Source organism: Pygoscelis adeliae, unplaced genomic scaffold (genome assembly GCF_000699105.1).
Source record: "Pygoscelis adeliae isolate BGI_AS28 unplaced genomic scaffold, ASM69910v1 Scaffold186, whole genome shotgun sequence".
In the NCBI taxonomy this organism is placed as follows: Eukaryota; Metazoa; Chordata; class Aves; order Sphenisciformes; family Spheniscidae; genus Pygoscelis; species Pygoscelis adeliae.
Genome location: NW_008825071.1, coordinates 5,016,212 through 5,026,707, shown reverse-complemented (window position 1 = coordinate 5,026,707; position 10,496 = coordinate 5,016,212). Strand labels below are relative to the sequence as shown.

Sequence of the window (10,496 nt, the reverse complement as noted above, 5' to 3'; positions counted from 1 at the left end):
CCCAGCGCTCTGGAGACCGCATTGCTTCCAGTTTCTGTCTTCCCTGCCCTCTGATGCTAATTCAAGGAAAAGCACCTGCAAAAACCACTCTCTTCCCCCACCTGCCAGGTGTGGATGTTCCTCCCTCACCTAAGGCACACACAGTCAGTGCAGTAGCTGGCACTACCAGGAGCACTGCCTTGGGCTACTCACATTGAATCAGACCTGTACTGTAAACTGGTATGGCAGTCACCTCGGGGAAAATCCAGTGATTGTTTCATGGTACGGGGCCAGAGATTACACAGCAATATTTGGGCAGCAGGTAAAAAGAAGAAAAGCCTGCGTTGTTGACATAGCAGAGAGGAGGTAGCAGGTTAGCATCAGGGACTTTCCCTGCCGACCTCAGTCAAGCAAAACTCACTGTGAAAGCCAGGATGCTAGGATTCGTTACAGCACAGACTGTTACAGGACCTTTACTGAGCATTTGGGCAGAAGGTCTGTTCTACGTTTTGCATACATTTCTAAAGACACTTAGGTAGCTCTGGTATAGAATTCTCCCCAGCTGAGCACAAAGCCAGATCTTCTATGGGCATATGTAATTTGTCATTTGATGCCTTTGGGTTACAGTATTTATATTTGTTTGTTAGAGCTAAGTAGCACCAGCAGAGGTTAAGATGTCAGCATTTCCACTATAAACCCAGCTCTTTCTGAGGGTTAGGTAACATTTCTTTTATACCACACTATACTGAAATTCTGCCATGCGGATGCTGTCCAAGACGTAAGGCATTTATTTTTCACCAAATTTGATTTGAAGACATTATGGTAGTTAATGGTTTAGAAAAATGTCAAAAAAATGTAAATTCTAAGCTTTTTTTTCAGAGGCTGTTCTTGCATTATATACTTCAAGAATAGCCTAACATTTCCTATCTCTTAGCCGCTAATATAGACAAAGCAAACGGAGACAGCATAATTGAATGTCCCGCTTTGGAAGGTTTAAGCATAGCCTTTCTACGTAAAGAATTTCCAAAGCCACAGCTTACACTCAGTCATGCAGGATGTTGTGCTATGTAGCACAGTAACACAAGACATCCTGCTGGAGTAGGTGGGAAATACCTCCACAAGCAAAGGGGGAAGACTCCCAGAGCCTGAACGTAGTATTTTAAGCCTCTGTCAGTAAGTGGGGACATGCAGCACCTCAGTGGGAGGAGCAGAACGTACACAGCTCTGATCTCAGCGAGTGGGTGGTGTAACATCACATCGTGTGGCCTGTGCTAATGAGCAGTCAATGGGAAGAAGGGACCAAGCATCTTAGACCTGCTGGAGAATCTGTGCTTGACAAATAGAAGATACTGTAGCATTAGCAAGCAGCCGTCTCAGAACTGGTCTGGAAGGGAAAGGTGGTGCCTTTATAGCTACTAATAGTCATTTTGCAATGTTCAACTGTCAGAAGTATATGTAGACTTGTGTTATTTACATTGCCACATAAACGATCCAGTATGATTAACATTCACGCTTTATACCCTGTGCAGTTGCAGAGAGAACATGCCAAGATCCTCAAAGACTTATGTTTCCTCTTTTTCTTTTATCCCCCAGGTAATAACTCCAGTCAGGTCGGGACAAGGTTATGTTTATGAATTCCCTTCCAAATACCAGAAGGATACCTACGATATCCCCCCTGTTCGCCCTCTCCAAGGGGTAGGTACCAATAAAACTGCCAACAGCACTGACAGAGCACAAACGGTGATGAATTTCTACCAGAAGTTTATGAGCAAAGCAAGTTCTCTCATTTCAGAGAGAAAATGTTTTAATTAGATGCAGTGGCTTATTCACAGAGCGCAGAAATATTTCAAAGTTGTATTTGATGTTGACTAAGATTTGGCAGCACACCAAACGCAAAAGTCCCATTTGTTTTCTGTGTTTTGATCAAAGAGTATATCTAAACAGAATAAACTTGCTGCCTGGGAACACTTTTTTCCCCCTTACTTTGTTGTTGCTTAGTTGACAGTAATTCACTCAGTAAGGGTAAGATTATCGCCTAGATGAACAGCTACTATGCAGGGAATTGTTTTCACCACATATGTACTGCACCACGTCACTGAACTTGAAATATATCTTTGTTCTGGGGAACATCCTTAGCATTCAATCCCCAAGACCACAGACATCTAGAGTGGATGCTTGCAGGACCTGTAACTCAACAACCCTGCATCTCTCCATGGCTCTTTGACAGAGCCGCTGCTCTGGGGAACAACATTGAAGCCAAATAGTACATAACACAGACTGACACCGAATGGCTGGAACTGTTGGGAAGTCTGGGTTAAGAGACATTCAGACAGTGGCCTTAGAGCACACGCAGAACCCACTGTAACCTAGGACGTGCCACGAAGTGGGACACTTGAAACATCTGACAGCTGTACTTTCTGCTAGTAAGACAGCTCACACTGCACCCAATAAAGCAGACAGGTGATGCTGACAGGGGCAGCCTTAGTTTCAGGGAGTTTAGGGTGTACTGGTACAAGCTTATTCCTCAGTCCCCCTAATCTCTATCAGTAAGGGTGTTATCAGTTCTGGTCACATGAATATACCGCTCCCCTGTTCACCCCAACAGGTATCTGTAATAGATTGGCCTTGATTTAATGCTCGGGATGGAAGTCAGCCGTGTCTTCATCTCTCCAGCCTACCGTCCACACAATTGCCCAGAGAGGACCTAGCAAAGTGCATTTCCTAACTGTCCAAAATACCCGGCAAATCCAAGCAGCTCTCCCATATGAAACAAAGTTGAGGAGCTCTGCTCATCTTCAAGCTGTTTGAGAGGAAACACGGAAATCAAGAAAACTCATCTGAGATCAGAACTTTCCTGAAGTGACTTGTTTCTGTAACCAATTTATTCTTTCTTTAGATCTATGACATTCCCCCCACATCGGTTAAGGGGCCTGCACTTCCAGTTCCCATGGGAGAAGCAAAAGCTTTAGGAGTCTATGACATACCACCTGCCAAAGGGGTAAGTATTACGCCGTTTCCGCAAGATACTGTATTTTCATGTCTGACCAAAGACATGTTTAAACAAGAGTTCATGTATGATCCTGAAGGAAAAGGAGATTCAGTACTTTAAAGATTTCCTTAGGTTTTTAAACTGTTAAAGCTGGTAAAGTGAAGCGCTGCATCAAAATTATTAACGTTATGGAGTGTGAACTGATAATTAGACCTACATTATCTTTGTGGCAGCATGCTGCCTTTTTGAATTTTGCTGCTTATGAGAATTTGCATCAAGATGAGTGTTAAAAAGTGAGATATTAAAACTGACGCTCAGTCAAACTCAGGATAAGTAGCTGACTCCATGAATGTCAATGGCAGATCTTCCATCCCAGTGTTTTCTAGGCCATATAGAAGATGTAAAATATTTTGCTATTCTAGCCAAAGGTTTCATGGTTTGCTTTTTGTGATTCAGGTCTATGCTACACCTCCATCTGCATGCCGAAATGATACAGGCCCGAGGGAAAATTTGCAGGGTTTTTCATCTCCGGTGGGCCACAGTGTAAGACCAGAAGGAGTATATGATATTCCTCCTCCCATCACCAAAGCAACTGAGAAAGAACTTAATAAATTTTCTCCCGAGAGCCTTTTATTGCCAGATGGAGTGCCACAGAAACAGAATGTTTATGACATCCCTATGAACCATCAAAACCATTTTCTTGGACAGCAAATTGCAGCTCAAAAAGATGTTTATGATACCCCAAGGGGAATTCCATTCCCAGGACAACAGACAGGACTCAGTGAAAGTCTCATCCCAGAAGGAAGAGAAGGTGTCTATGATGTGCCACCACCAGTCCTCCAAGACACTAAAGGCTTACAGGATGTGACTGATGGGATAAATAGGTTGTCTTTCTCCAGCACAGGAAGCACAAGGAGTAACATGTCCACATCTTCAACAACATCAAAAGACTCTTCTTTCTCAGCATCAACTGCACAGGACAAAAGACTAATCCTTGATCCAGACACAGCTATAGAGAGGCTTTATCGCCTCCAGCAGATGGTGGAGACAGCTGTCAATAACCTCATGGCCTTCGTTACAGCAGACTGGCGGTCTTATGCATATATGGAGAAACACATCAATGAAATTCACACTGCTGTAGATAAGGTAGAGCAGTTGCTGTTGGAGTACCTCCAGTTTGCGAAAGGATCAGCAGCCAATGCTTCCTGCTTATCTGAGTTCAGCCTCCTTAACAAAATGAGGAGGGAGGTGCAAAGGCTGGAGGATTCTCACCAGATCCTTACCCAAACCAGTCACGACTTGAACAGCTACAACTGGTCTTTGAATGTTCTAGCTGTCAACAGACTGCAGAACAAGTGTGATGACCTGGATCGGTTTGTTATGGTGGCAAGGACAGTCCCAGATGATGCCAAGCAACTAACCACTACCATCAGTGTCAATGCAGAGGTGCTCTTCAAACAGGCGTTGAGCAGCTCACGTTTCAAAAACATACCAGAGAATATCATGAACACTCCTGACTATGTATATGACAATCCTCATATGCAGCATCACGGAGAAAAAGCACAGAACCACTGCAGTTCCCTTCCTCCGCTCCTGAGTAAAGGTCAGCACCCACACAATACCACCAGTGACAGCTCGGAAAAGAGCTGGATGGATGACTACGATTACGTTCACCTGCAGGTAGGTAAACCCAACACCTTTGTCTGCACAAGGCCAAGTAGGAGTTGTTGATACTTCTGTTTGCAAAAGCTGTTGGCAGGAAGGTAGCAATCAGATTGTCACACTAATACACATTCAAGAGTAATTTCACCAGGGCGATAACTTGCTCTCAGATACGACTGTTGCATGCATAATAGCAATTGCCTTGTGCTCTGCCACACTATCCTTTTCTTCCCCATACCCTTAGTGGTGCACTACCAGTGAAAAACTCAATACAGAGTCTGTTATTTGACCTATGAGTTGTCATTTAGCTCAGGAGCAGTTTTGATTTAACACAGCGTCTTCTTATATTATGCCAAACAGGGGAAAGAAGAGTTTGAAAGGCAACAGAAGGAGCTGCTGGAAAAAGAAAATATCATCAAGCAGAGCAAAATGGAGCTAGAGCACCATCAGGTATGTTTGCTCAGGTGCAACAATCACATTGAAATGCAGCATTCCTTGCACATAAGGATTACTGGTCAAATAAAGCAGGAGGGGCCCTTCCCTTAGCGGTGTGCAACTGGCAGCATCATGGCTGTGAGGTGTGCATGAGTGCCAGCACACGCAGTTGGAAAGTCCCAGGTGCTAGAAGGTGAAGACGGCAGGTATTCGGTCTTGGCTAAACAGCGACTCCAGGTTAGTTTCTTTCCAAGTGGGATTTGTGCCGGTCAGGCTCTACCATTAATGGATTTATCAAAGCAAAGGACAAGGACACGCACTATCATGGGCAAAGTGGGAAACGGCGGGCACCAAGATTTTAGCACCTTCCTGGCCCCATGCATCTGTGTCAGCGATTGCTGATGCCAGAGACAGCTGAAGTATTTACTGCATAGTAGCTATTCTAAAGATCAGCATCTCTGCCCTGTTCGTTTCCTCACTGCCACTTAGTAACTTATTGGAAGCACAGCCACAGCTCTCAGTGTTTGGAATGACACCTCTTGTGTCAGGAATAAGCCTTTCCCTTGAAAACAATTTCCAACCATCTCAATTTAAGAGACGTTATTTTTTTTATACAATGCACCATTGCCATGGGCCCAGTGCATACGTATAATGAAAAGCAGTCTCTGACTCCAAAAGTTTACCACAGAGGAGAAACAGACTTCTGCAGTGTCTCACAGTGGATCAGTCACAAAGGCAGCTTGAGAACTTGGCTTTCCTGACCTGCAATCCAGTGCCTTAATCACTGGACCACACTGAATACACATGCCACCTGCACATCTGTTCAGTGAACGTCAATACCATTAACTTAAATACTGTGCTTAACATCACTTTAAATGCTAAAAAGCATTTAAGTGGGCTTTCACTTAAGGTTGAGGGCTGTCACTTTGCCCTCATATTAATTCTTCAATACGTTGTTGCCATATTGTATGGCAGAAAAATTGTACAAGCGATGAGGACGTGAGAGTTAAAGGTTTGTCATCTCAAAATCCCACAGAGATGGCAGCTTTTTAAAGATTGCGTAGGAGTCATTGCCACTTGGATCCATCTCTCTCACTTGTGATTTCAGAATCTTCAAAATGAGCAACAGCCTGTAAATTCAGGAGGTTTGGGGTTTTTTTTTAAATGCAAATAAAGTGTTTTAGATGTTTTTCTCTTCTGAACTCTGTGTATTTGGATTTATGGTAACCAAAGCACTTGATTACCCCTCACTCTCCAAAATAAAAGATCTTAGAAAACACGTATACTAGTTTTTATTTAACATAAGGCAAATCTAGGATACCTAGGGGTATCCTGAGGCATAAGGTGAAACTGTTATACGTAACAACGTCTTACGAGAATATTCTTTGAAGAGGGCCTTTTCATTTGCCTTTCAGATTAATCAGTTTCAACGTCTGGAGCAAGAGATCACAAAGCCGGTAGAGAATGACATCTCAAAATGGAAGCCGCCTCAAGCTCTCCAGACTGCAAACAGCACCGCCGCCTCCCATGACAGCCAGCTGCTTTTATTCTATTCTGACCAATGTGAGACTCATTTCAACTCCCTCCTAAATGCCATTGACGCCTTTTTCAGTTGCGTCAATGCTTCTCAGCCCCCCCGAATCTTCGTGGCTCACAGCAAATTTGTCATTTTGAGCGCTCACAAACTTGTGTTCATTGGGGACATGCTCACGAGGCAAGTGACGACCCAGGACATATGCAACAAAGTGATGAACTCCAGCAACCAGCTGTGTGAACTGCTGAAGAGTGTTGTTCTGGCTACCAAGATGGCTGCCTTGCATTACCCCAACACGGCAGCCCTACAGAAGATGGTGGACCGAGTAACAGAGCTGTCTCACCACGCACAGTTGTTCAAACTCTCGCTGGTCCAAATGGCGTCCTTATGAAACCCAGTGGAATCCAATCCATGAGCAGCAAAACAGAAAAGCAAAAAAACTGGAGCTATTTTTATTTTAATGTAACCCTTTTTTTTTTTTTAGATATTTTTAATGAAGTATTTTAAATACATTCTTACGCGTTAGAGAATCTAATGAAATCAGGGATCTGGGAATATATCTGGTTCTGTATTATGTTTCTAATACACATTTAGATATGTATACACTGCATATATGTATATGTTGCTACATTCCCTAAAACATCAATTAAGCACCTTAAAAATTACGCGTCGGGTAAGCAGTGCGTATCTTTTGTATATACTGCCTGTTTCCTCAGTATATTTGTTAAGTGGATGCTGCACTCTTCTTGTTTCATTCCATCTCGATTTTGGCACATGGACTTGGTTGTGAAACCTACTTGTAGCAATCCATGAAGCAAGTGTAATGGTTCTCATAGAACTCCATTCCCTTCTTAGAAATTACTTTCTATAGGTTAATTCCATGAAATTTAACTCTCCTCTTGACATTACTTTGTTATGTACAGCGTTTGATCATTCTGAGTAGCATATATGCACAACTGCAACACGCAGCACATCAAGCAAGGCATACGGCATTTGGGAGAAAAGCGTTTTTAGGCCATATAAGAAACAGAACCTTCTAAGGAGGAAGGCAGAGTCGTATGTATTTAATATCTTGTGGCATTAAAATTCCGCTGTTTCTAATAACTGTGCAACGTGGGATTTTCAAACGTGGATGGATTCCCAGCAACGTAAATTCATACACGTTTACCTTGTATGACCTTGCATTGGCAATTAAATTTAACAGTCGGGCTCAAATGCCGTATTGTTCATGGACTCGGAGTTATCCTGAGAGCATCCCAGGATCCACTGGGCTCATCTCTGAGGCCGCAGATGAGCAATGTCTCAAAATACCAGTCCCTCCCAGAGGGATTAACGTACAAATTGTAATTCATATGGAAAGAAAACAGCTTAATTTGAAATAACAGATATTTAAACATCTCTATAGCATATACACAATTTAATGAAGAAATAGCACTTATTTTTCTAGGACATATTCTTGGGAATTAATTGCATCTATTGCAATTCTGACTTCCATTCAACTATTGGGCTTTTTTCCAAATTCTGTTGCATAGGTGCTGGTCCTTCTGCACTACACTGTTGCCAAAAATGGCCTCCCGTTTTAATGGGGCCATTCCTTCAGTAAGTACACACAATCCCACCCAGTAATTTTCAATTTAGACCCTTAAAAATTGTTAGCAGAGTGGTACTCCTTTAGAAATTTCACGTATGCTGGCTGCTCCAACACATGTATTAACTTATTTGTCTTTGTTGCCTTTTGTAAACCCCCTAAAAATAAGGCACAGAACACCAGTTGCCTGCGGTCCTCAGACTAGAAGCCGCGCTTCAAAGTAGACAATAGCTCAGGTAAATTCCAGGCGATTCTGGTGTTTTTAAAGCAGAAACACTACTGTCCTTGCATAATTGAAGGTAGTCCCACATTGATGCGTTCTGAGTGTTTGCCATCAGCGAGCGGATCGCTGGCAAATACACACTTGTGAGATCGGTAGCAGCTAAAAAACAGGCACACTTCTGCCTAACTTTTTGCTTTCCCAGTTTGTATCCGAACACGTGCCTTATTGAAATGGGATTTGTTGTCTTAGATAACAAAACCATTTCAGCAGCATATGAAATCTTGCAGCCTTAACGTATCGTCTCAGAGTGAGGCTACCGTAACGTCGCTTCCCCAGTCTGCAGAATGTTCCCAGGAAGGCCAGCGGGAGCCAGCACAACCTCACCTGGCCCAGAATCGGCTCCGGGGCTTGGCTCTGGCGTAACATCCAGAAAGGGTGGTTACCCTATTGTAACCAACAGCCGGCTGCCAAAAAGCAATCCACGTGAACCTGTTTTGTACTAGTGTTGTTTGGGATTCTTTTGGATTTCCCTGTCCATTTTTTTTCACTGTATATTCTTAGAAAGTGAAAAAGTGTTTTGAAGCTTAGTGGTTATGTTGGTAGTTTGTGCTTTCAAAAGGAGAACCTGTATTGCAAGCCTGTATTACAGTTTGTTATCTTGTAGAGAGTCATTTTAAAATGATTAAATGACTAGCTTTTTTTTTATATAAAAAAGGCAACACTTGGTCTTATTTTTTCTTGTTTTCAGAGTCCTCTAAGCATATTAAAAGGAAATATTGCTGCTTGCTAATACTATCAAAGCCATTCTAAAATTAAGAGTTCACTTTCCATCTTTTCACTGATCAGTGCTTACAGCGTGAAGTGAGAACTTGAGGGTAAAAGAGGAAGGGACAGACAGTTTCTCTGCCTGTCCAGAAGAAGCAGGTGAAGCGTTTGTCCAACTCAGCTGCACAAGGCATCAAGTCCAAAATACAACCATCAGGGTCTACCGTGCACTGGGCCACGCTCCTGCCCTATTCCCGGTGTCTATTCCTGCCGCGTGAGCTGCATCCCGAACCACCTCATCATAGCACAGACACCGGTCCTTGAGGTGAACGGGGCAGTTCCTCTCAACACAATCCCACGATAAGGTGGGGTGGCAGGACACAGATGTCATTGTCTGCCCATTCTGGCCTGATCCCCCTCTCCAGCATTTAACTGGTGAAGCCACGATCCACGCAGGAACGGGAAGAGCAACTTTGCTCAGTGTAGCCACCCTTCCCCCCCAACCCAATGGTAAAAGCACCCCCTCTTCTACTACACGCCAAGTTGAGCGTTATCTGGGTGTAGGTTCCAGCTGAAACAACCACGTGGCTTTAAGGATCACAGAGTCCTTCCCAGAACTTACTGTCCCGTTTCGCTGTCGCCAAGGCACTGCCCTACCTCCTGTCACACACCCAGGGGTGCGCAAGGAGGAGAGAAAAAGCCTGGGACTGGCTCTGTGCTTACGCCAGTTCTCAGCTGCCGAGGAAAGATGTTCCTGCTGGGGAGCGTAAGTGCAATGAAAGCCTCCAGAGCCGAGTGCCTGCTCTGGCTCGTTGTGTCCTCGCAAGGGGACAGCCGGTGATGCAGGGTTGCTTCCCGAGAGTGCTCCATTTTGTTCCTCTGCTAAATTTAAAAAGGTCAACTAACAACAAAGGAGGGACTGGACAACCAAAATGGTTCAGAATAGAAACCAGAGCCTCTTTGCTCTCCTCCCTGAGCCACAGTGCCCCCACGCAGTTGCCAAGAAACTGCTGCTGTTTGGCAACCAAGTTGATGGCCAGTGTGAAATGACCGATGTCCAGTGTGGGAAAAAAGCCTGCCTCACGCTAGTGGCAAATGCGGAACATACTTGGCTCCTTACTCCAGACATTAAGTACATACTAATTCATTAATTAGAAAAATGCTTCCCCTCTCTTCCAGGATGATGAGCGAGGGAGAAAGAGGAGAGACAAAAGCCACCCTTGAAACGGGCAGGTTTGAGAGGAATTATCAATTCATACTGATATATGACACAGGACATACTTCATCGTGCCCCATACTGCACAACCCCCTGCTGCTACCT

At 43.9% G+C, this 10,496-nt stretch overlaps 1 protein-coding gene across 1 annotated transcript in view; it reads left to right on the top strand.

Moving 5' to 3' along the window:
* Positions 1 to 9,085, top strand: part of NEDD9 (neural precursor cell expressed, developmentally down-regulated 9) — a 23,645-nt gene extending 14,560 nt beyond the window's left edge. Inside the window, exons 2-6 of the mRNA XM_009326473.1 lie at positions 1,573 to 1,674; positions 2,876 to 2,977; positions 3,425 to 4,648; positions 4,991 to 5,080; positions 6,481 to 9,085. Coding sequence (XP_009324748.1) covers positions 1,573 to 1,674; positions 2,876 to 2,977; positions 3,425 to 4,648; positions 4,991 to 5,080; positions 6,481 to 6,990 — 2,028 coding nt within the window. The 3' untranslated portion in view covers positions 6,991 to 9,085. The remainder of the gene's footprint in view (positions 1 to 1,572; positions 1,675 to 2,875; positions 2,978 to 3,424; positions 4,649 to 4,990; positions 5,081 to 6,480) is intronic.
* Positions 9,086 to 10,496: the final 1,411 nt, after the last annotated feature.